Source organism: Camelus ferus, chromosome 26 (assembly GCF_009834535.1).
Source record: "Camelus ferus isolate YT-003-E chromosome 26, BCGSAC_Cfer_1.0, whole genome shotgun sequence".
NCBI classification, from domain to species: domain Eukaryota; kingdom Metazoa; phylum Chordata; class Mammalia; order Artiodactyla; family Camelidae; genus Camelus; species Camelus ferus.
The window spans coordinates 17,828,292-17,854,410 of record NC_045721.1 but is presented as its reverse complement, the minus strand read 5'-3'; the positions used below and the strand labels follow the sequence as shown (position 1 = coordinate 17,854,410).

The window sequence follows — 26,119 nt, the reverse complement described above, 5'->3', positions numbered from 1 at the left end:
CAGGAAATGGGGGGGGAGGGAGGTGTTGGAGGGAGGGACGAGGGGAAGGAAGAGACAAGGAGGGGTGGGGTGGGAGAACTGAGTAACTTCTAAAGAGACTGCTGAAGACTTGGCTAGATCTCAGTGTCTAATCCACCTCTAGCGAAAGTAGCAGTTGGTAGAACCACAGTCCTTGGGGGTAAAAATGATGTTTTGGTTTTTTTTTCCTCTTTCCAATATCCTCCATATGAAATATCCTCCACATGGAATATACACTTAGATTTTACATGCATCTTACCTGCCCAGACCACCATCAGCTGCAGCTGTTATGAACAGGCACAAAGCGACTTTTCCATCCAGTGACCTAGAGAGGCTCTCTGGCCATCGCCCCCCAACCCAGCAACACTAGATCACCGGTAGAGCACACTAGAACCTTTATTAAAGACCAGCCGATAGGTGATGCTCCCAACCATATATATATATTTTTTAATGATAATGAACGGGATATTTTAAAGGGACCTAGACTCCTCCATTATGCTGACATAAATGTCACAGGGTAACCATGAACCCTCAGGTTTACTATTCATGCTCGCCATTGAAGCAGCCAACTTCCCGAGATCCTTTACACCCAATGAATGATGGCAGGGCAGATGCATCCATTACGATGGGTGCCACGTGCTGTCATCTGAGCGCAAGAGAGATGGAAAGAAGTGAGTATTTACTGAGCACCTGCTGCAGACCAGCCACTTCGCAGAGGAGAAAACAGATGCTGGAGAGGCCTTCCCGGCCCAGTCCACGTCTAAAATGCAGCGGAGCAAGCTTCAAACTTGCCCACGCACCGTTCATCTCCATCTGGGAGGAGACAGGCCCAGATCGCCGGTGGCCAACTGGGGGTCTGGTTCTCCAATGTTCTCCTGTGTTCCTCGGGAGGTTTTTCCTGTCACCTCCCAGATGGCCCTCCAGTTTCCAGCTTCCTGAACCCTCCTGTCCTGATGGGAGGATCTGCTAAGGGGTGGGGAGGCTGAAACAGTACTGAGTGAATGGGTTCTGTGCGGCCAAACATATGTCCACTTCACCCCCAGAGGAAGCCAGCCAACCACACGAAGGAAAGAGCTCCTGCCCACCTCCACAGAGGCGGAGAGAGTTAAGAGTCACAGAATCCAAACCCCAACAGACACACACTCTCCGGCAGACAAGCTTCCCAGAGCATCCTGCCTGCCTGCAGTTTAGTCCGGGTGAGGTGTTGCTCACCATCCAAGGAAACAAGTCCCCGTTTCTTACCCTCAGTGGGCCTTTCAGGCGTGAAGGAGGGGTTTTGTCAAGAGGCTCAGAAGGCCACCAAGTGCCACCTTCCATCTGACAGGAGTGGGCCATGCTCGGGGGGGGGGAGGCTAATTTTAAACTTCAATAAATATTACAGCGCATATTTCCATCATATATGTGTACACATGTTCATTCCTTGCTTCATGAAGCCAGAGGGCATCATTTGTACAAAATCAAGCTGTGTTTTCAGACCTGTTTTACTGTATTCCCAGAGTAACTGAAGCTTTTCTTCCTGGTTGAAGGGAAGCCAGAAATAAATTAAAAAATTCTTTTTCTAAAACAATCACCTTTCTTTTTTTGAATCCCTAAAGGTGGCTCCTTAGTACGCCTGTGGCCTGGTCCTGGCACAAAGATCAGACTCAGTGCCTCCAGTCCTCTGGGCACCTGCCCCTCACCTTGCAGCTCACCCCACCCTCACCCGCCGCTGCCCAGCTCCCAGCGCCGATGCTGCTACCACCTCATTCAAATCACAGTCACTCCCAAGCTAGCAGACAAGTCTCACCACAGTTAAGTGTCCCCTATTGTGAGTTTACTTGAGAAGTAAGTTAGCAAGGGTTTTCATAGTTTGTTATTAAGAAGCCCGTTAAGTTTTAGAAAAGGTGCCAAAATGACGTACGAGTATGAAAACACTCCTAGACTTTAACATTCCTCAACACAAACACCCCCTCCAGATACATTCTCTCCATCCCTCCAACCGGTGTGCGGGACCCGGACTCTGTTTCCTGCCTCACCTGTCCCTTTTCCCCTTCCATTACCAGTAGAGCCTTCAGACTCATCTGCCTGCAAATCCATTTTCAGACACTCTGGAACTCAGTGCCTCGTTATGTACACACTAACTGCACGATATAACTCACCCCTGCGGGCTCAGCTGTGCTCTTGAGTATAAAATGCGGAGGTCAGAAGAAAACTAACATTTACTGAATACTCCTGGCAGGCCAAGCAGATGCTGCCCGCATCTATGCAGCCGAAGGTGCCCCACCTCTGTTCTCTGGATGAGGAATCTGAAGGTCAGACTGGGTGAGCCTGCCCGAGGCCTCCTGGTCCAAGCAGAGATGCCAGGCCCAGCCTCGGCCACATCTCCCTGCCTCTCTGGTTCCTTCTGGCTCTAACATGCTCTCCCACGTCCTGAAACGGCACCTACCATGGTCTGGGCCCTGCCCAATCACAAAGGGTTTCTAGTCACTCCAGCGAAGATCACCTTCACTGGGGGGACTCAGGGATCTCAAATCCAGAGAAGAGGCTGAGAACAGCTGAAACCAGAAAACTTGCACATCACTTGTGAAAGAAATTTTTAAAAACCCAGATATACACACAAAAACGTGCTTTCATCCCCGCTCAAAGTTATGCAGCAACAGCAGAGAGACGCTGTGGAAGACAGAACTCTTCCTGGACACGCACGACTGCAGGCTGGCGAGCTGCACCTGCAGGCAGAGGGACACAGCTCTCTAAGTAGGGTCCTGATCAAACCAGGCTCAGAAATATGAGAGGCTTTTGGGATTTCGTTGCCACCTCCAGCTTCTCTGCCCCATTGTGTAGCTTATGTCTGTGTCACCCTTCCTGCGCAGGTCTGTGGCATGCTGATTTATATCCTCTTTAAGACGCTGATTTATAAAAGCAAATTGTAGAAGCTCTAATTTATCCTAAGAACCTCTGTGCTGCTGCTTGGAAAAAAAGAAAAAAAGGGTAACTAGGAAATAGCCAGTGTGGGTAGTGATGAGACGCAGCCAAACCAAAAAGGGCAGATTCTTCTCATTTTGACAGCTGTGTAAAGTTTATGGGAAGAGGAGGGAGGAAAAACTGCACATGTGAAACGGGAGGGGGTGTGAGAGTGGGTCTGGCAAGTGGTGCTTACTTGTCCTCAAAGTAGGAACAAAGCAACGATATTTTATTTTGGTGATCAGGCCCCTACAACAGCACCAGATATACACACTCTTGATTAATATTTAATGAAATTAATTAAGTTCCTCTTTCTGCTCAGAAGTCCATATGATGATGCTAGCATTACAAAAGCTTTGTAATTAATGAGTGTCATAACGCCAAAGTTAAATCTTAAACTCAATATTTTCGGTTCTTTCTTGGGAGTACAAAGCAAATTCTGTATCTCTTCCTAAGACCTACAAATTCTGAAAATCAGAGCTAACTCTATTTGTGTAAGCAAAGAGAAAAATCAGGCAAGCAGAATTCAAGATTTTAATTTTCTTTCGGTTTATCCGCAGTTTTAACTTATTTTACAGAAAACATTTATCATTATTTTAATAAGGCTCAACGACTTTATGCTAAGCTGGAGCTTAAAAACCACAGCGCAAGTGCCTCCACAACTTTTCATACAGTAAGAATCTGGCTTTTTTTTTTTTTAACAGTTGCTGCTAAATTATAAATATCTTAAATCTGCACTTGTCAGTATTCTTTCCACAGTGATGGCAGTGCTACTATGAGACACCAGGTCCTCTGCCAGAAGAGAAAGGATGCCAGAAACCCCACACATCTCCATGAGAAAAATTAAACTCTACTCATGACTGGTGCATGACTAGCTGTTGTGAAGTACTAAGTTTACCTTCTAGCCAGAAATCAAGTACAAAGCCAACTTTTCCTTTCCTTTCTATTTTTACATTTTGGCATGAAATAGACAGACATACCTTTCACATATTTTAAGAGTTTCATATTAATGAATCCAAGGAGTTGCCTGAAACGAAACAAAGAACTGAACCCTATAAATAACGGAAAGGTATTCAGCAGGTCAGGGCTTTATCTGGAAGGACACACTCTCCTCCTCGTGGCTACCAGACGGGGAGAGGGGGAACCTTTCACTGCTAAGTCTAAAAGCAGTAATGAGGTGAATCTAAGTTTCACAACATTCTCCTTTTGCAAGTAGTAAGTACTGAGAGTGAATTCTGACTTGGGTAGGGGAAGCAAGAAACTACAAAGCAGAGAGCAGGTGAGGGGTCAAAGCACCAGTCAACACCCGGTTGCTTCATCTTTTTGACTTATCTTAAAAGGAGATTCCAGAGGGAAGGAAGGTGGAGTGGGAGGGAGTCTTGAGCAAGAATTTTTCTGGAAGGACCTTCACATTTCCACATCATCCCAGCCCGTAGGCCCTAATTATGGAACATCACTCGCTGGTTTGACTTTTACAACGATGAGAGCACGACCTTTCTTTTGCCCACGTTAGACACAACCACTGCACGGCACCCAGCTCGACCTCACAGGCCTGCTGGGCGCCCTCCTTTCCTCATACCTGTCCTAAACTCTGCGGCCACGTCATCTGGCAGCTTCCTGGTCTAGCCTCATCCTGTCAGAAACCCCTGAGTCCCTTTCAACCAAGTACCAGACAACCACAGGTGAAATCTTTCCCTGACACTGGACAGCCTTCCTCTCTTCTCCACTGGGACCCTGGGCCTGAGGGTAGGGGCCTCCGTGCCTGTCCTTTCCCCTCTCGGGATCCTCTGGGCACAGCGCAGAGCCCAGAGCAGCGCAGAAGCCCCATGTGATTTCGGGAACAAGCCTCTCCTGTGTGACATGTGTAGACACCCAACCAGCACCACCCTGTGAGACCCTCTGCCCTATATTTTGGCCTTTTCCATTTCTTGTCACTGCTGAAATTCTGTTAGGTGAGCACATTTCAGTCTACAAAGCGCAAACGAATATGTGCCTGTGATTGTGACTGTGACTGTCATCGCCTTCAGTGGGGCCCGTAAACCAGGGAGAGGGAGGCAGGGGACCCCGCGGGCAGCCAGGCTCCACTTACCGCCACCTCCACCGACTGCATCGCCAGGTCGCATGGCGGCTTCAGGGCCCGGGGCCGCGTGGCGTACCAGAAGGTGGTGAGTGCTGCGAAAGCCCCGAAGCCCATGAGCGTGTTGGTGGGAAGGGTGCGCACGTACTGCCGGAAGTCAACCAGCTCTGGCATCCGAAAGTATCGGAACAACTCATGGGCCTGCATCGTCCTGGGCTGGGGTTGGCAGTGTCCTAGGCTGAAGTCTGTCGGAGAGAAAAATGTGATGTTTATTCCAGGGCGGCTGGGTGCGGCTCCAGACTCCTCAAGGCCGACCACCTAACTCGAAGGCTGGCTGACCGATCAAGGCATGAAAGCCACAGTCTGACTGTCCAGGTCTTTTCCTGGCTGTCAGGATTTCACTTTTCTAAAAACATCTTAGGCATTCACTTCACTTCTATCATCTTCTGTAAGGTTTTCATTAACCACATTAAAAAGATTCACTTACTCAGAATTCTTGCCAAAAAATGTTCAAATAAGGGGTGTAAGTTACCATTTACTTGCCCAGTTTTCTCTCTCTGTTCTTTTACACATAATCAAATGCACCAAACCCTCATTACCATAGCCGACGGGGAGAAGAACAGAGGGGCATAAACTAGCCCCAACTACCTGTGGGCCATTTCTTCACACAAAGCTCAGCACAAGCTCCCAGGCTGGTGAAACAGACCAGACTGAACTTCACAAGGCCTCTCACCTTCCCCACATGCTTTGTACCGTAAAAGCAGCCATACCCACACAGAGGAAACTGCAGTTGGCTATTCCGATATGACAGTGTCTTTTATATTCCTCAAGCTATCACAGCTAAAATAAACAATAATCTGGTGCACATAAATATCTACAGATACTTATCAAGCAACTATCTAGAGAGAGATGGCAGCATAGTATTGGAAAGTATAAACGGTATTTAAGATCCTGGATTCTGTCTCCCTAGCGTATGAGCTGTATGATTTGGGACTAATCCACCTGACCTCTCGGTGCCTCCATTCACAAATGGAAATGAAAACAGCACCTATCTCGGAGAGCTTTCTTAAGGACTACAGGGTTCATACAAAGAGCTCAGAAGGGTGCAAGGCCTCAGCACGTGCTCAGTCAACACTGGGCATTACGACTGCTTCCTCTACCGATATTGTGATTAGTCCTGTGCGAAGAACAGTAAGAGGCAGAGGTAATAAAAAACGACACTTAACTAACTACAAGGAGTTTACGAACAAAACTACAAGGCCAAAACACACAGAAGAAAATCAGAAGGACAGCTCCACATATATTAAAGCCTCAAACTGAATATTACAGATTTATAGATACATCAACATAAAACACTAACGTGCAATACAGATAACAAATAAGAACAATTCTAATTAAAAATTAATGAATGGGGGGAGGGTACAGCTCAAGTGGTAGAGCGCATGCTCAGCATACATGAGGTCCTGGGTTCAATCCCCAGTACCTCCTCTAAAAATAAATAAACCAGTGAACCTAATTACCTACCCCCAACCCCCCCAAAAAAGAAAAAAAAAATCTGCTCTAAAGTGTGTCTGGTAACACAGGGAAGGAAACCATAGTAAATGATCTGAAAGACTTTTCTTGAAAATTCCCCAGCAATGCAACAAGTGTTAACCTCTTAACCATAAAGTCGGACGGTATTTTTGAGCTACTTATTGTGTGTTCTTTTAAATAGCTAGGTCCCAAGACTGAAAATAATTTTCTTCTCTTTTCAAATGTAGAAATTCTCTTCAAATTTAAATCTATATTGTTGTGTGTGTATATATGTGTGTGTGTGTATATATATATTTCTTTTTTAACAGGGTTGCAGAATATCAGGCCATCAGTACTCGAAGAGCCAACACAACGCAATCTCATGTCACATATTCACACAATATACACACACTCACACGCACATACATAGAAAATTTCAAGGTTTTACATAACAAGAGAGAAGGAGCAGATAAGCGCATTTCTTCAGGTCATAACTGTGGAGAGAAAGCACCAGCCCTCACAAAACCACTCACCATCTGTGCCACCAACAGCTGACTGCTGGGTGACACCCGAATGCAGAAACAGACCAGGCGGCAGGGTGGGAGCAGGGGCGGGGCATGGGGTGGAAAGGCTCAGCCGATGTTACCCGGCCTGCCAAGGTCTCTCAGGGCATTCGTCACATGCCCAGTCCTGTGCTGCTGCCCACTAGGCTAAAGGTAACTCGCAGACAAAATCCATGCTTGACATCCCAGGAGAACAGACGGTGGAGGATGGGCCAATGAGAAGCTGGGAGCAGTCACCCCACTGCTCCATCCATGGGCAGAGACAGGCATCAGTTAGTGTCACTGCTTGTGCCAGTTCTGAAAACAGACACTGTTTTCTTTCTGCTCAGCTTCCCAATAAGAAGAGACAATGGGCATATTTTTAAAAACCACTGAAATGAATGATCAGATGTTGGGGGGTTATATCGAACTGACACAAGACAGGCCAAGAACAGAACAGACTGTCAGTAGTACACTGACAGCAGATTTCTTCTAGATGAATTGATAGCTCAAACTGAGCCACTCCAGCCATTCAACAAATCTGAGCACCTAGTGGGTGCTGAGCACTGTGCTAGGAGCTGGGAAGACAGTACCAATGACCTGGTCCAGGCTCTCCAAGGGCTAACTGGCTAGTGGGGAAGACACAAAATTAAACAAGCATTGTCTGTCAGCAAGGTGGGTAAATGTTACCACCATCAAGATCCCGAGATCAGGGTGGACTCTCCGAGGAAGCGAAGGGAAGGGGTGTTTACACCAAGACTTGGTAAGCAGACAAATCAAGCCCAGGTTCTCCTGGCACCGAGCAGTCAGATTTCGTAAACAATATTGCAACTGTACGAATGCACAGAAAACTTATACATATAATGTGCACACCTGCCTTTCCCTCCAGTCATTTCCATCTTCTGGCTGTCTTCATCACCCACCAGCATTTCAAGTCTGAATGGGAGTTACCATTATATTACACACATACCCCTGACCTTCCCTCTTCTCTCCCAGAAGTCCCCGAAGTCATTTCCATAAAACCTAGACCGTGTGAATTTATAGGTGCTGTTCAACAGAATCATATCTCGGGGGGAGTGTACAGCTCAGTGGTGAGCACATGCTTAGCATGCACAAGGTCCAGGGTTCAATCCCCAGTACCTCCAGTAAAAAAATAATAATAAATAAACCTAATTACTTCTTCCTCCCCTCAAAAAAGAATCATATCCCTATGTGGAAATATTCAGTCATTCCCCCACAAACACAGTCACAAACAGGTGATTAATTTTTTTAATCTTAAGCATCAGCAGTAGCCAAGCTACAAGTAGACAGCTTTATACTAAGAAACAAGTCTATCTCTAGAAATAAGTCTAGGAAAGAAAACTTACAAAAAAACCCCCAGAAAATTACTGATTTTGTAGCACTCATGCAAGAACATTTTATTAGGTACTAATCTGTAAAGCTAAGGGTTTAAATCCAGCTAAATCCTCATCTTCAGTGGATGGTAATGATAAGCTACAGCAGTTTAATTCATGCCTCTTAGCTGGCAGCCAGGTAACAAACTACAAATCCATTTCACCAAACAAACTGGACAGTGCTGTACATAGGAAAGCCACAGGCCACACAATGAACAAAGGCAATACCTCATTTAAAGCCACGTGAATTCACAACTCTTAAATGTGAACAGGGAGTGTTACAAATCTGTTACCTCCTATTTAACTGCTATCAAGTTAAAGGCACTTAGGCTATTTAGAAATGGAAGCAGACCTATATTCAAAGAAAAGTAGCCACAATAAATAGCCTTTAAATGCTGTAGGTGAAGACAACACGAGGCCTTAAGACAGTCCCAGCAGGTCTCTAAGAACTATCAAGACACATGAACTTGCCAACGAATGGTTAAAACCCACACAGATTTTATTCTTGTTGCAATGGTGCTCTAGTTGGAATATTTTTTTCTAATTCTTTCAAAAGCAAATTTCCGTATCATCATCTCAGGACGTATTTATGGCCCAGGCATATAATCATGCTGCTGTTTGCTAAGAACATGATTCAGTCGGCTTAAAGGCTTAAGCAGCCAGTATTTCTTGAACACACAGGACTACCGGCCACCAGCTCTCCTCCCCCACGGCTATTCCCACACCTAAGGAAGGTAAGCTCGCTCAGCTGAGTCTTTTGAATTTCCTGCAGAGCTAGAGGCTACAACCACAGGATGACGGGGAACATAACAATGGTTGGGGAAATGTGGCAGGAACCCAACGCAAAGCACCAGAGCAGAGGATGCCTTTAATTAGACCTGGGTGGAAATAGACGGACAGGGCAGGGGAATAGAAACCAGACTGCGTGACTGTTGGAGGGCAGAAACTCTCAAACCCGTCTGCCCAAACTTTGGGAAGAACAGCTAAACAACACAATTAGCATCAAGTGTGGTGTTTGGAAAGGCTTTCACGTCGTATGTCTTAACTGAGTATCACAATATAAAATTTGATGACAAAGCCAAGGATGGAGACTTATAAGGCTTCCCCAGGGTCTCTTCCAAGACCAAGACACCAGCCTGACTCTCAATTCAAGCTCTTCCTCTACATGAACAATTCTTACCCTCTGTTGGGCCCCTGACTCTCCACTAACAATATCCACGTACTTCTCTGCTCTTGGGGCTCACAAGTCCCCTTCAGGCCACACCCCAGGTCAGGAAGTGTGAGGGCAGGAGGCTTCTCCAGGCCCCTTTAGCACTGGTACTCACAGGATGATGAGAGCTGGGCGTCTGAAACCCATTTAACTCTCCATACCTGACATACCTGCTGGCATTATCCCATCACCCTGGCCTCCGAACATGGGGGTTCAAGGCCCACCGTACACAAAGCTTCACCTCTTACCACTCTCTTCGCACCAGGAAAAAAGTGGCTCGGGGCCAGAGGTGACTCACAAGGGCATCATTCTCTAAGGACACACACACACACACACACACACACACACACACACACGCAGCTCCTGCAATTCTGCAAATGGATACTTACATTAGCATTTTATTCTCTTCGTGTCATTAGAAACCAAAAAATAAACAAACAAACAAAAAACAGATGAGCTGGATGTTTCTCTCCTTCTAAAGTTCCTCAAGCTTTCATCCAGCTGAATAATAGTGGTTTGGTAGACTACTCCACCAGGAATGCAGCCCTTAAACAAACCCACATAAACAGCACCCTTGCCCAAGCAGCAGCAAATGAAGAAACCCTGACATCGCTCCTTAAAGCAGCTGGCCAAGCTGGCAAGATGATGCCATTCCTTGCCCCACCTCCTCTCCCTGTACAATAGCCTATTTACAGAGGCCTGAAAGCTCCCTCTTTGTCTGGCACTAGCGGGGCAGAGCTCAGCCTCGGGAAGGAACAAGAGCGCAGCAGCCAGGCCATGCGCTGTTCTTTCAACGGGCCTCTCCAGACCCGCTGGATTCGTGCTCCTTAACCCTGGCTGGCAAATTACCTAAAGCTAGATTTGCTTAAACCATCCCCTCTGGAACCAAAAGAGCAGCCAGGCTCTCCCTAGAGAGAGGGAGGTACAGAAGCTCTCCAGAGGTGCCAGAGTCCACCAGTTGGAAGGGAAAGCAGAGGTTGCTGTCCCAAGCCCAGCCCACACGGGAGTTCCTGACCAAGGTCCCCGCCCTGGGGTCATCTCCTCACCCCGGGCCTGAGGACAAGGACCACTTGGGCCCGTTCGGGACCCCAGGCACAAGGAGCAAGTAATCCCACAGGAAGCTGTCCCCATCCACGGCCTCGGGGCTTTCCTTCCCAGCCAAGCACAGTAAACCCTAAACCCACCTACTTTTCATCAAAGTGATTCTGTGCATCACCAATTCAATTTCCAAGAAGACTTTAAAAGGAGAAAGGGAGCAGAGATGCTCCGTTTTGGGAAAACGGATTTGTTGAAATAGTCAAGACCAGCTGACTAATTCTACATTCAACCCCTCCCTGCCCTTCTTCTAAAGTCGTCCGAGAAAGAGAGGGACACACTGCCTTCCCAGGTAAGGATCAAGCTAGTTTTAATGAGTAAGATCAGGGCCAGGCCTTACCTGCCCCTCTCGGCTACAGGCCACAACCAGCACATACGCCCCAAATAGAGAGATTCCAAATATAATGGGTCCAACTGGAACAGACAAAACTTTTCGGGATTAGAAGAAATGGTCACATGTCTACTTATAACAGTTTCCATATTCATCGAGCTACATATATATTTAAGTCACACAACACTACCCATTACTTTAGAAATATTTGCTGTTTTTCTATTCACATTTCATTAATATTTTATTCAAAATCTTTGAACATGCTTCTTCCAACAGGGTCTCTGGAAATCTCCAAAGCCACTTTTTGAGGACTGACATTTTTCTGGGGCGTATCTTCACATTTCCCTCTTCCATTTAAGCTGGTTAAGTGGAAGCTTTTTTTGAAGTCCCATCAGCAGCTACCACCGCAGAAATTCTCCCAAGTCACAGGAACACATTTGGATAATGTTAGGACAGTTTAAAAAAATCTGCCCTATGGGTCCATATACATATAACTAAACCACAAACCTCACTTTTTAAATGGATGTTTAAAAGCTTTATACAATAGTATCCAAAGCTCGCCTCTGTAAAGTCCAACCCCCAGAAGTAATTCACTCAGCCAGTGTTCAATTTCTTAGCCTTAGAGAAAATAAATTCAGTTAGTGGATTTTTACAAGGACCCAAGACTTGGACTGGCAGGGGTGGATTCAAGACAACGTGCCCTCTCAACTGATGTTCAAAATAAAGTGACTGAGAGAGCACTTTGTTGGTAAGACTCTAATATGAGGACTGAGAGTTTGGGGAAACCCTCATCTTCCACTGGGTATGTATGATTTAATATCCACACTGGATACAAACGGAAAACCTGCAGACCCCACTCATGAGGCTTGAAAGAAAACTGCACAACAAAAATGCGTACACAAAGTAGAGAAGGACGAGGTAGCAGTAACTGCAAAAGAAATGATGGATGCGCTCACATCCTCTCCGGGAGAGCTGCGTGAAGGAGCCGGGGGGTGAGCTGGGTCTCCCTTAAAGGACAATGTGTCTAAGAAAATGAGGTCTAACTTCAGGCTACGGGGACAGAAATGGGACAACAAGGAGCAACTTCCCGCCTCAGCTCTAGGATTTGGGGCAAGTTAATCCAGAACACACAACAGGGGTAGGTCGGGCAGGAGAGGGGAAGGGAAAGTGTTCAGGGAAATCAGTGTGAGACCATGATTTCATGAAGGCACAGCGCTAAGCAATTATGCCCATGAGCACATGCAATGCTCACAACAGCCCTCACTGCACGGAGCTATGACCCTCAGTTCAAAGATCAGGAAACCGTGAGGCAGGAAGTTCAATGTCCCAGCCCGGCTCCACACAAGAACAGGACTAGAGCTCGGTCTGAGGGCAAACAAAGGCTATGGCCCTGGAGAGGCAAGTGCTGTGACCCAGGCAGGCGGTAATTCAAATCCAGACAAAGGTGGGGGACAATGCAGAGGATGGCAAAAGGCCAGGACACACAGGACTTTAAAAAAGCTGGGCTGTGACTCCCAATGTCCACCCACAGATGAAGGGACAGACTGAATGTGGTCTGTGCATACAACAGAATACTATTCAGCCTTTACAAAAGAAGGAGATTCTGACACATGCCACGACATGGGTGAAGCTTGTTGAACATAGGTGAAAACATTATGCTAAGTGAAAGAAGCCAGACACAAAAGGACAAATACTGTATGAGTCTGCTCATACAAAGGACCTAAAACAGGCAAATTCATAGACAGAAATTAGAGGCTACCAGGGTGGGGGATGGGGAGTGACTGCTTCACAGGTAGAGTTTCTATCAGGGATGATGAGAAATTCTGGAACTAGAGATGGTAATGGTTACACGACACTGAGATCGTACTTAATGCCTCGGAACTGCACACTTAACGATTCAAATGGTAAATTTTAAGTTACGCATACTTCATCAGAATGAAAAAAGAATTTTTAATCACTTAAAATAAAAACCACTAGGATTTGGTAACTAAGTAGATATAATGGAAAAAAGAGAAGGAACTGGCAAGTTGAGTTTCTGAGTCTGGGAGAATGATGGCGGAGCCACAAAGTGAGGAGGGTGACACAGGAAGGTGGCTGCAGGTCCCAGCCCTGTCCCCCAGTCTGTGAGTGAAAGAACCTTCCATCCCTGTGCTCACTCCTCTGGGCGACCCTGCCAACCCCTGGCCTCAGCGCGGCCAAGCAGGCAGGTGTCACAGCACACGCCACCTCGGTCCTCCCCTGAACTCCTGCCCTCCTGCACCACAGGGGGCCCTCCCCAAAGACCAGCAAAAGGTCCTCCCTGTGCCTCCAGGCCCACTACATCCCCTCTCCCTGCTGTCGCCTCACCAACAGCTCTCCTTCCTGGCCCTCCTTTAAGGTGTCCAAGTCCTACCCAAGGAGGCCAGGGGCCACTTTCACCAATAAATTTTCACAGGACCCCTCAATCAGAAGTAGTCAGTCCTTGTTCTGAATTCCAAGAACCCTCTATCTGTGGCCCTCAGCACCTCAGTTTTTTGTTTACGGCGAGTGCACGCTTCCATTATGGAGATGCTTCCCTCTCCTTTGGGGCCAGGGCCCCGTCCCGTCGGTCTCTAGACACCCTCAGTGCTTAACAAGTACCCTGCCCAGAACACGTGCTTCATAAACATCTCCTGAATCAAGAATGACCCTCTGTGATTCTGACCAGTGCTTCACTGCAAGCCCCCAGAACATGTATTTATAGAGCAGTGGTTTTCCTAAGAGAAAGAGGGGTATTCAGGGCCTCTCCAAACTTCAGCATCTCCCTCTGCACCCACGCCACTGCTGTGAGTCAGGGCGCTGGAAGGAGGCAACATCTCCAGGTGGCGTGGGGGAGAAACAAACAAACAAGATGCAAGCCCCTGACTGAAAGCCTACGAAAAACACTCTCCTGCCCATCTGCCCACGATGTTTCCAGTTTCTCAAACTGTTCTCACTTATGCATGATGTTGCCCCAAGGTCATCCAACGGCAAGGGTCCTCACTTCTCCTTCAAAGACATTTAGATGCCCATTGAGACATGTGACTGCAGGTTTTTTGAAACAAATCAAGGTTGCCACTGGGGAAGGCAAGAGAGCAAATACCTTTCTTAAGTGGAACAGCCAATGCCAGAGGAAGGGCTGACTCAGAGCCTGGCCCTAGGGTTGGCCACTAACTTCTGTTAAGATTTCTCTGACAGAAAAGAGAATCTTCCAAACCAGAGAAACCGCCCAGGGGCTGGAACACACCAGCAGGACTGGAGTGAGGAGCCCTCGGAAACGCCCAGAAAGCCGGGCGGGTGGGCGGTCATCTGGGATGTAAGGAATGCTCGAAGCAGGACCTGCCCGGCATTCTCCAGAGAGAAGAACACCCACAGCCACGCAGCTCTCCTCCCTTCTCTCCTCAGCAGAGACCTGTCAGGTACGTCCACTTGAGAAAATGATAATTACAGTTAGGCCGTGCCCAGTGCAGATATCCAGGTCACTGAAAAGCCTCTGGGTGGGATCCAGGGTTAAATTTTAGGGGCGTGGATTTAAGAGGAAATGTTTCCATTCAAAAAAAAAAAAATCAAAAGAAAAGCAAGATGTTTCCACCGGTCTGCAAACACAGATTCACCACTGCTGAGTGATGTCTGGGTGTGTGTCATGGCCGGGCAGGGAACTTCCCCGATAAGAGCAGAGAAGGGAGCCGCCCCGGGCAGAGCAGACGCCGCGGGCTCTGCTCCAGCACCTGGAGACCAGGAGGCCTGTGGGTTAAGCTGGCCTGGCATTTCTCTGAGAACCGAGGCAGAAGAGGCTCCCGTAGGGGAGGCTTCCCGCTTACCGGCTGGGGCCATCAGTCACGTTGTTGCAGCTGATTTGGGCACAGGAGGGGTCCTGCCCACATCCGTGGGCCTGTGTCTTACAGAACAGGATGCGCGGTCCAGGGCAGTCAGGCGACACAAGGAGGGCCTGTCACACTAGCTGGAGAGAAACCCAGAAGAGGCATCTCCACCTTCCTGGCCTGCAATGAACCACGGAGTAAACCCTGAAGCAAGAGGCTGCCCCGAGAGAAGCGGAGAACAAGCCAACAGGGAAGAGGACCCCTGTCCTTCCACAGCGGCCAGGGCCGGGCCCAGCCGGCAGGAGCGCTCCCCGGCTGAGGCCTCGGGACTGGGGATGAGGGCCATTCGTTTGAGAAACTGCAGAGAGAGAAGGCACCGAAGTCATGGGGTCTTGTCAGATGCTTTGTTCAAAGCTAGTAACTTTAAGCAGTGGCCTGTGGAAGGAGGCAGAACAAAGCCACGAAGGAACACTAGACCCACGCGCACTGTCCAGACACAGGCGGTGCCCCGCGAGCTGCAAAACCTTGAGCCAGCCCCCTGCTGCCCGCGTGGCCCAGAGGGGATGGGGAAGAGAGGGGGGACAGAGGGAAGCTTCTGCTTTCTATCATCAACACCAAGGAGTATCTCCAAGGCGATGCCAGAAGAAGCAAAAGGTGGCCACACAGTCCTGGTATTCGGGAAAGTAACAGGATCCCAACCCACCCAGAAACTCTGGGTGACTTCAGGACATACAAATCAAACAATCCATGTTGAAAACCATCAATTCCATGGGTATTTTTTTTCTGGTTTTATTACTCTTTATACTTTGCTGCTTTTGTTTCTTTATCCTAGTTTCTCAAGATAAAGAAGCTGTAACTAAGTCAGGTCAGTTCATTTCCTCTTGTATTTAGGTCCTTCCCACTTGCTCCAGAAAGGGCTCTGGGAGGCAACCTGTCCTTTCAGCGGAGTGACAGATGGGGTAAAGCCCTCCCAGCAAATACATCTCTCCGCTCTCATGGTCCCCCCTAACCCACAAGCGTTAACGCACCTGCAGGAGTTAACCAAACTGTTCAGGGCCCTGGCCTCCAGGAGCCAGAGGAGGGAGAAAGCACTAATTACATGCTGGAGCACGGAGAAGGACGACCCAGAGAGCCTGGCAGGGACACAGGCCAGGCAGGACAGGCAGAGGCAGGAGGGGGGCAGGGAAACACCCGAGGGCCCGCCTGTGCTGGGAGTGAGCAGGGTTGCGTTAAGGGCACGGCCACTCTCCCAGGAGAGCAGCCCTGGCGGCCGCCTGACAAGAAGAAGCACGCCCAGTCCTTGTGGCTCCCACAGGTCACAGCGATCAAATGTCAGCGACCTGGATAAGAAGGCTGAGGGGGCACAAGACTGGGTAGAGTTACTGACGCCTCTTAAAATAGATCAAGGTTTCAGAGGGATGGATAAACTAGAAAATCAGCCAACAGAGCAGCGGGTGAGTGGAAGACAGAATGAAAGACATTTCTATCCAGAGAGAGAGAGCAAGGCCAGCTACTCCTAAGTCTGGGGGAATCCACTGTTGAGCATTTACAGATTTCGGCTCTGGGGACGCCCCCACCGATGCTGCAGGAAGCCATACGAGAAATAGAGAAAAGCTTAACCAGGATTTGGCTCATGGTATGAGGAGGGAGGAGTTGGTGAGCTAGAATTACACCAGAAGTCCAGGTAGCATTAAAAAGAGGTGATTAGTCCCAGTAAGAGGAAGACAAAATAAATCTAACTGGTTGCAGAGCATTACAGAATAATGACCCAGTGTTTAAAAGAAGGAAGGAAAAAAAAGAGACTGTCCCATCTGGCCATCCCTCCTTGGAACAGGTGGCATGAGTTTGGGGTCTTTGGTTTCCCTTTATGTTTGGTTTCAATTTTTATTATGGAAACTTCCAAACCTATTCAAAAGTACATAGGATAGTATAAGAAGCCACCATGTACCCATAACCCCAGCTTCAGCTTCCACAGTCAACAACATTTTGCCAGTATTGTTTCACTCTCTACCCATCTTAAAAAAAAAAAAAATTTAAAAGCAAATCCCAAACATCCTATCATTCAAGTGACACTACTGAGGCCCACTTCATCTGTACGAGGCCACAGCTTTGGAAACTCATTTACTGGGGTAAAGCTGGCACGCATCCTGCCCCTGACCAGAGGCTTAAACAAAGAAAGCCAACTCAAATGTTGGCTTGTAGTAGCCAACCCAGCATGACTTTTAATTGTCATGCAAAAAGGTACACACAAATATTTACGGGGTGCCCACTCTAGGTCAAGCACTGCCCTAGCCTTGGGGGGCACAGTAGTGAATAAAACAGGAAAAAAATTAAAGCTTTTCCCAATGAGGCTTCTTTCTACATTGTCAAGTTTTGGGTCCAAAGGAGAAACATACTTTGGATTTAACCTGATTCTCCTGAAGGCAGATACCAACTTGGCATGAATCACAACCCAGTGTCACAAAGCAGTGTCTATCCTCCCTTAATTAACAAATTCTCCTTTTAAAAATGGCATTTGAAGGGATTGTGCCACACTGATGGCAGAGAAGGAGTTGATTTTCTGATTCTCCAAATTTTTGATGATGCATGAAAAATCATGATTAATGTATCCCTAATATGTAGATGCACTTATTTATAAACTCTATGCATCTGCAAATATTTTCTGAACGTTATAAAATACACAAATATGAATATTAAAAGAAAGCTTAAAAATAAATACCTACAGAAGTTCTAAAACATCCACCTGCACCCTAATGGATGGTCTACCCCTACCCGGGGCACATGTACCCCATTCTGGAGACCAGCCCTCAATCTCCTCTCTGTCACTTCTTGGCTGGTCTCTGCCAGTTCCCGACTTCAGGAGGCAACAACTACCACTGTTAACTGGAGCACTCAGAGAAGCCAGCTACACCCAGGATGCAGGCTAGCAGTGTCTACCAACGCCTGCACGTAGACTTTCTGTCCGGGGGGAGACGAAAATACTCAGCATGGCCCCGTGATGGAAAGAGGCATGCTGCAGAGAGCAGGACAGCGCTGGTTACTGTCACCTTGCCCAGCGCAGGAGGCCAAGAGGATTGGGCTGGCTGTTCTGGAGAAAGGAGACTCCAGGCCAAGGGCTGGCCTCACTGGAGGCAGTCTGTCCTCGGGACCCCACGGCTTCAGCCCCCGCGTGCCCTCTACAGAGGCCCTGCAGTCAGCGGCTTGTCGTCTGATTCACGTCAGGGGAAAAACCGTCTGGCACCGCCCTGGGCGACTGGCCTGCCCAGGGCTGCGGGGCACACCCCTCTGCATCCTGGCCCCTCCTCTGTGCGGTGATTGGTTGGACTGCTTGACAGGCAAGGTCCCTGCCAGCTCCTCAGTCCGAGGCACCTCCGAAGCTTGTCTGAGGCACAATGTGGGTAATCATCCAACAGGAAGGAACGAACAGCTATTTGACCATGTCACCAGTGACACAAAAACAAGGTATGATTTTAGGTAGGAATCTCAGGTAGACGCAGGCTACAGTACAGTTACGTAAGATTGCTGAGAACTCGACACCGATCTCCCTCCCTCCCTGCGAAGCCCACAGCCACCTGCTGCTCAGACTTAACAAATTACCCTGGAAGAGACCTCAGATGCCCTCCTGCACACCAAGTTCAACCCAGGGAAAGAAAAGGCTTTGGGCTGGAGATTTTCGACGCCTTGATGGATCTTAGTGAAAAGATCTAAGTCTTTCACGGGATCATAACATACAAACCTGGAACAATGAAATGTACATTCTTGCCAGTGACACCTTCTATGGGACATCTGTCCATCTGAATGTCTCCCTGTCTCAATCAATCATCAGATAATATTAAGTACTTATTAACAGTGAAGCCCTGAGCTAAATGCTACTGAAAACACAGAAATGACAATGCCTCGGTCACCTAAATGTCCAGAGCTTAGAGTGTGGCTGGGGGCCTATTTGGGGAAGCAAACTATCCACACATGAAGAGGCAAAGGAAGGGCAGAGGGAGGACACTATTCAAAAAAAATGAATAAAGAGTTCAGCCTGGCACCAACCAACTGGAGAAGTCGGCAACCACCAGAACAAGGTTCAGGAGAGCCTCTGCTGGGCCAGGCATTAACCCTTCAGTTTCTGAATTAGGGGTGGGGGCCCTTGGGGTAGTAACTATTTTGAAACCAGAATGGGAGTATTTCAACATTTTAACTGCCAGTTGCTGTCAGCCAAGGGTTCCAGTGAGTGACATGGACTCTGAGGACGAGGAGGGTCACCTCAGGAAAAGTGCCCTTGAGGGGCAGGGCCTGGAGGGACGAGGGTGGGACAGGGAAGGTCACTGCAGGCAGGCCGAGGTGGACATGCAAGCCTGGGGGGCTCTTTCAGGCAGGCACAGGAAGGTGGGTCGGGCAGAAGGGAGAGCTCAGGTACAGAGTCACAGGTGCAGAGACTGTGGTTCCACCCTGGGCCACTAAAGTCTGCTTTCCCAAAGTCCCAGCCTGTGGCAGTTTGGGAGATGGATGAGGAACAACAGGCTGGAACCAGACTCGAGAAGCTGACAAGCTACACGAAGACGCGGGGCCTTCCAGAGGGGTGCTGGCAGGCTTCCTCCTGGACAGAGGAGGGGCTCGGTTTGAACTCCGCGCCAGGACGAGTCATCCTTCTCTCCCTCTTTCTTTAACTAAGGACCTTTGCCGTCTAAACTAGAGGTGACCAACTGGATGAGGGCAGTGGTACGGAAGATGAAAGAGAGACATGTGTGGGTGCCGGGCAGCACGGTGCAGAACCTGATGACTGGCTGGATCTCAGGGCACAAGCCAAGGATAATACCGAGGTCCGAACAGGCACAGGGCCCAGGAACAAACCCTACGGTATGTCACGCCCTGAGGGGAACACAGGTGGTGTGACCTTGGGCAGTCATCCCATCTCCTGCACCAGGGACGGCATCTCCATCGGGCCAATGAGTGAGTTAGGCTCTCTCAGTGACCAGGGGAGCCTGGGCATGTGCTGAAGTGTCTCAGAGGCCAGGAAGTAACCATGTCCCGCGTCTGTGTTATCTGCGATTGCCATTTCCCCACTCCCTTCAACCATGGCAGCCCAACTTTTATTTCACATATTGGGGTTCTGCCTAAAACTGTCCTGGGAAAAGGGGGCCATAACCACTGGATGATAGCTCTGTGCCTTCAAACTCTGCAAATTCACAATTCTATTCTCTTGTCTCATTAAAAGTTATCAGCACGACCTAGAACAAGACCAACTTCCAGGGCAGGCAAAGCCTTCTACTCTTAAATTCTCTAGAAAGTCACAGCTGTGCAGCAGGTGATTTTCTCACTTGCTGAACGGAGCTGAATCAAAATTTGCTGTCATTCCAGCAATGCTGCTTGTACAAGACAGAGTGTGAACGAAACGGGGAAGATCAAGGGGTATTGACACTGAAGAAGAACCAGCTCTGTCCTCAGTCTTGCCACCAGTTGGATCACTGGAACTTTCCAGGCCCCCATGGACTCAGAAGCCTTCAAGTTCTAGAAGTAAAGCCAAACCATCAGGTGCTCTGGCCCTGAAACCAGACTGCCCAGGTTCAAACTCTGGTCTGGGAGACTTAAACCTCTGCAACTGCTCCTTGACCTCCTGTGAAATACGGATAATAGCAGGACCCACCTTCAGGGTAGTGGGGAGGATGAATGGGATAACAGAGCAGAAGCACCAAGCAAAGGGCTTGGTGCCGCCAGTTGCCCCAGTTCTGCCCATGCTGGGCTGCGGCCACCTCGTCAGTCAGCTGCCACTGCCCTGCTCTGTCCCTGACAGCTGAGCCCTGAGGGAGAAACTAGCTCCTGTAGCAACTGTCTCTTTACTCTGGTTAATTAAAAAAAAAAATGGTATTCAGGGCATTCTGGCCTTACATATATGGACATTTTCCCCCACAACAAAACCTGAGGGGAAAGTACCAATTTCTATAGCAGCCAAAAGTGTGCAAATGGACAGATAATACACTCATCAGAAGTCCCTCCCAGAAGGAGGAAATTATGTAAAAGGCAACCCACATTTCCTCCTGTGATGCCCAAACTTCTTTCCATTTATCTTTCCATAGCATGAAATCCTTATTTCAACAGCTTTTGACTAGAACACATGAACCCAAAAGTCCATTAAAGCCACTCATTAATAAAAATAATTTCTAAAACATTGCCAATTTCAACAGTATTAAAGCAGAACATGCCCTAACTTAAAAAAAAAAAGATATACTGAAATATCTAAGAAGCTTGGTAAACTTTTGAAACAGACAATTGTTTCTAAATATCCAACAACAGGGGAGAGGTAAATAAATTATGGCATGTCCCATAAACCAACTAAGTCATCCTCAAAACTCATTTTTTTCAAGAGTGTGTAACATGGAAAAATGTTCACAACATAACTCAGGTGATTAAAATTAAATTATTAAAAATTTTATCTTCAATTAAAAATATAGGCTTAAATTTTTTAAATTGTTAAGAAAAACACAAAAAGGAAATACATGAAAATGTTAATACTATTTAATCTCCTAAAGACCTTTATTTTTTAATAGTTCCCAAATTTTCTATAAGCATAGATTCCTATTATAAAATATATATGTATCTTTCATATAAATTACATATAATATATAATTATATATATTTATATAAATATGTTTTTTTATATATCTTTTCTGAGGTAAGTGGTTTTGATTTAGATATTAGACAGCTTTCAAATTTTTATTTAAGACTTGGAAACTACATGGAGCCACCAGTCTTGAAATCTTAGAGCTGGAGACAAGACCCTGATCTCCAGCTGAATGTATTCTGCAGCAGGAAGTACAGGGGACCAGAGTCCTCACCTCCAGCTAGGTTTTTGTCCAAAGAATGTGCCATCTCTCCAAGCCGGCCACAGGTCAGGCAAGGCTCCACTCTATTTCGTCCTCCCCTCCTGACTCCACAAAGGTCACAACCAACTAAATACTGTGTCATCTCTGACACAGTCAAGAACTTCTAAATGTGAGGATGTAAAAAAGCAGAAAAATGAACCTAACTCAGATTACATGACAGTTTTCTCTTGTCGCTGTGGTACATGTTATGTATCACCTCAGACTTACACAAAACAGAATTTCTCAAGAGTTGCCATTCAACATTAGGTAAGGAACCAGAGGGGAAATGAAATGGAGTTGCAGACACAAGCAGTGGTAAATTTGCCTCAATTTTTTTTAACTTAATTGGTCTTTTCACAGAATCAACTTTAAAAAAAAACTTTATTTATTTATTGAAGTGTAGTTGGGTATTTTTTTGTTTGTTTGTTTTTAAATGAAGGTACTGGGGATGGAACCCAGGACCTCCTGCCTGTCAGGCATGCGCTCTACTCCTGACCTATTACCCCTTCCCCTGCTTCCTACAGCATCAGCTCTGGCTTCAGGGTTCGAGTTTAACAGCTCTCTGAAGCTCCTCTAAGTACTAGAATGTTGAAACTCAACTTCAACCACTGGCAGCTTCAGAACAGCTCTGTTCACTGAGACTTGGTCTCCAGCCATGAATGTCAAAGCAAAGTGAGTCTAACGTGTTTGTTTGAATACCAAGTTGGACCAACAACCTTCAATAAAAACTCTGGCACCTTCAATTTACCTCCCGACTGGCCGCGGCCTGTCAGAGAGCAGGGCTTATAGAGGCCTTAGGACACCCACAGCTCTGAGCCACCTGAAAGGAAGTTCTTTTGTATTTTCTAACACAGGAGTCTAACCCATTGCATCATCCAAGCAGTCCTGTTCACAAAACATTATTAATTCTGTCCACACTGACAGAATTTGGTTATAACAGACAGTAAGTGCAAATAAATAATGGACGTTGGATTAACTGGCAAATATGCACAATAAATTCAGCAACTGCCCTTGAAAAATTATCTACTCCTCTAAGACTATTGAGTATCACATCTAGAAATTACTACTATTCCTATAGTCTCGCTCTTTCCAGAAAAGTGAAACTTGAAGGGAGAGAGGAGAAATCCCCAGCTGTAATGACATCACAAAGTGATCTTTCCCCAGCCCCTCCTCCAAACACAACCACTTCCCACAAGACAGCTACACCAAAAACCAAAGACGTAGCAAGACCTGGACATCAAACATGACATTGTGGCACGCGGGTACACTTTCAGCCATTCCAAACTTCACCCCAAAGCAAAGACAGCTATGAAAACTTGACTTTAATGATATACATAGATATCTGTCTCTACAAGCATCTATCTCTTAAATGACTAAATTTAAAAGCCCAGAGCTTCTTTGTAGCCAGGTTGCCCGCAATAATAATACAAAATATTGCCAATAATAAAACATATTCATAACAGAGACTGGAAAGAAATAGGTTAAAATGCTTATAAGTGTGAGAGAAGGGTGATTTTTAAAAGTCTTTTCAATTTACAGTAAATGCAGAAATCAGAGGTCTGTGACACACAGTCTGTGATGTGTCTATCTTAAGTGAGGGAGGGGAAGGTATGAGGTGTGCTGCTCTTAAGGATTTCCTATTTCTCATCACAGAATTTTGGCTTGTGAAAGACTTCAGTCTAATGCAATCTTTTCACAAATAAGGAGTCAAGTTTCAGACTGGGAAGAAATTCTTTGAGCTAAATTGGAACAAGTAAGAACATCTCTCAAGGCTGGCTCCACACCTATGGGAAGAAAGGGTTCCTTTAAAAGTTCCACCTTCTCAAGGCCACCCAACCAGACTGTCAACTCAAAACTTAAGTTTTAAGCCAATCCAACATGCCACTGCCACCTGAAAATGCACAATAGGCCAGAAGGTTTTGATTGTTTGCACTTAGATAATCACAGGTGAAATGTGTTAGAAAGGTGAAATTTCACCAGTTTCTCTCATGCTAAGCAACGGGCAAAAATAAAAGGAAGGATATTAACGGTCGGGGCACTTTGGATACTCCTGCACCAGTCTTCACTTCAAAGCAGGCGCACTTTTATTATAATGGTCTTAATTAAGCTCCATAACCCTGAAAGTGGGTGAGGTGGGGAAGGAGTTACAATTCTAACGTACACACTGATTATCAGGAGCCATCTGTCTCTAGGTTCTCGTGCACGTGTTCTTTCAAGTCACTTACCACCTCTCTCTGTCTAGGCTGCAATGTGATAGGTATCATCTTTGCTTTCTGATTTCAAAAAAATGCCAGGCTCCTAAAGTGACTCCATCACGGCTTCGTGCAGCGGCTAAGGGCACTCCTCTGGAGGCACCGCGAGAATTTCCACATGTGGCAACCGGCTTTTGATGCTGCCTTTGACCCTCTCGCAAGCGCCCGGCACAGGGGCCACCAGCACGCCGAGACTGGGGGACAGCCGGCTCCGACGCTTCCACGAGCGGTCGGAGCGCGCCTCACACCACTGCCGCGGGGGCAAGAGGGAGGCCCCGGCGGAGAGAGCACTGTCACGGCCCCGCAGGATCAACGCCTCGCAGCCACAGCTGGGGATTCGGCTTCCCGCCGGGCCAGTCCCAGCCGCCACCCAAACAAGGACCCAGTCCCGCGGCGCGCGGCGCCCGCACCCCGCCGTGCACCAGCCCCGTGCCCGCGCCGCCCGTGGGGAGCGGCGGGCGAGCATCCCAGGCTCCGACACAGGAAGCGGCGGCGGCTCGGGCGGCCCGGAGGCCTCTGCTGCGGCGGGAACCGGGAGCCGCCGGGCAGAGGCCGGAAAAGCGGAACGTCCCCGAGCGCCGAGGGCCCTTCGCGCGCCTCCGCTGCGGCCACCGCCTCTCGGGCTCGGGCCCGCGGGGCAGCCTCGGCCCCGCGCCTCAGCCGCCCAGACCCCGGAGCTGCAGCGGGCACGGACGCGGCTCCCCGCGGCAAGAGCACTCACCTCCTCTGCTGTTCCGGCCGTCTGCCGCCGGCTGTCACAGCAGCCCACTGCCTGCCCTGCGCCGGCTCCGGATGCTATTTAAGGGCGCCGCCGTCGCCGCTGAGCTGGCTGCGCCCCAGGCCTTTCTGCCGCGGAGCCAGGCTGCTGCCTGTGCGCGTGCCGCGCCCTCCCGGCCCTCAGGCCCCGCCCCGGCCGCAGGCCACGCCCTCGTCTCTGACCACGCCCCCTCCGCGCGCTCGCCTTCCGTCTGGTGGCGCGCGTGCTGGGCCAGCGGCAGGTGGGCGGGTGCAGGGAGGCAACCTGCAAGCTCATTTCTAGCCTCCCGAACTGCCCTGGGATTTCATAACGAATCCGAGGAAGGGCAAAGGGTAAATTGTGATGACTCAGCCAAGAAGATGCCCTTCCCCATCTTCCACCCTTCACCGCGTGCCCCGCTGACTTCTTGGCGGGCGCTCTGAGGGCCAGAGGGCTTTCCTTTCCTGTTTTCTTTGGCAGTGACCTGCACACGACCCCTTTTAACACGACAGGTTTCGCCACGGTCCCGAAGGGGAGGGCTCTGGCCTCGACCTCTGCAGAGCCCTGGACCTAAGCAACCCGGGACCAATCAGCCCGGGTATAGCTGGAGCAAAGCCCAGGTTCGACATTGCTCAAGGGCGGTATCCACCTGCCAAGCTCTTGGGCCCTGTCTGCTGCTCAGTCCTGGCTGTGCGGTTCTGAGGGCTTCTGTCTGCTTCTATAGATGCCCATAGGGGGCTTTCAGAGGCCAATGCAATTTTTTCAGGCCCAGGTGTTATTTTTCCTCCTAGTACATGAGGCCTGCCAGCATCCTTAACCTCTAATAACCGCGGTCCCAGTCACAGTGGTACTTGTGCCCAGCACGGTGTGGAGGCTTCTTACCTAGTGCTGCTTTGAATTTGAGGCATGAGAAGAAATATTGTTATAACAAACACCCCTAACGGACAGACACCATTTACTGAAACATTTCATACACATTCTTATTGAATCTTCATCATAACCCTGGGAGCTGGGGGCAGTCGTTATTTCCTTTTTACACAGAGGAAACTGAGGCACAGAGAGGTTGCTAGTGAGGGCAAAAGTACCCTGGGAACTCAGGCAGTCGGCCTCCAGACTGTGGCCATAATAGTCAGGGAGATGTAATTGTGCTTACATTGCGGTGAGCTTGTGCTCACTCGAGGCCTCAGGCATACTCCAGTTGACCCCAGGATAATGTCCTAAGGACTTCCCCAGGCTTCTCTCACTGTTCCAGAACACCTGAACATGGCAGCAGTCATTGTGTCCACCCCTGGTGCTTGGGGCACCGGGTACCCTGACGGTGTGGGCAGCCCCAACTCCCGTGG

The 26,119-nt window shown here is 48.3% G+C and overlaps 1 protein-coding gene across 4 annotated transcripts in view; it reads right to left on the bottom strand.

The window, feature by feature from the left end:
• Positions 1 to 24,927, bottom strand: part of ACSL1 (acyl-CoA synthetase long chain family member 1) — a 55,050-nt gene extending 30,123 nt beyond the window's left edge. The window contains exons 1-2 of one of the 4 annotated variants that reach the window (XM_032468414.1): positions 24,762 to 24,927; positions 5,048 to 5,280 (exon numbers count right to left, since the gene is read on the bottom strand). In XM_032468414.1, coding sequence (XP_032324305.1) covers positions 5,048 to 5,242 — 195 coding nt within the window. In that variant the 5' untranslated portion in view covers positions 5,243 to 5,280; positions 24,762 to 24,927. Of the gene's footprint in view, positions 1 to 5,047; positions 5,281 to 7,080; positions 7,105 to 10,082; positions 10,245 to 24,761 lie in introns of those variants that run through there. The other 3 variants (XM_032468413.1, XM_006178343.3, XM_014553896.2) reach the window with 3 other exon arrangements.
• Positions 24,928 to 26,119: the final 1,192 nt, after the last annotated feature.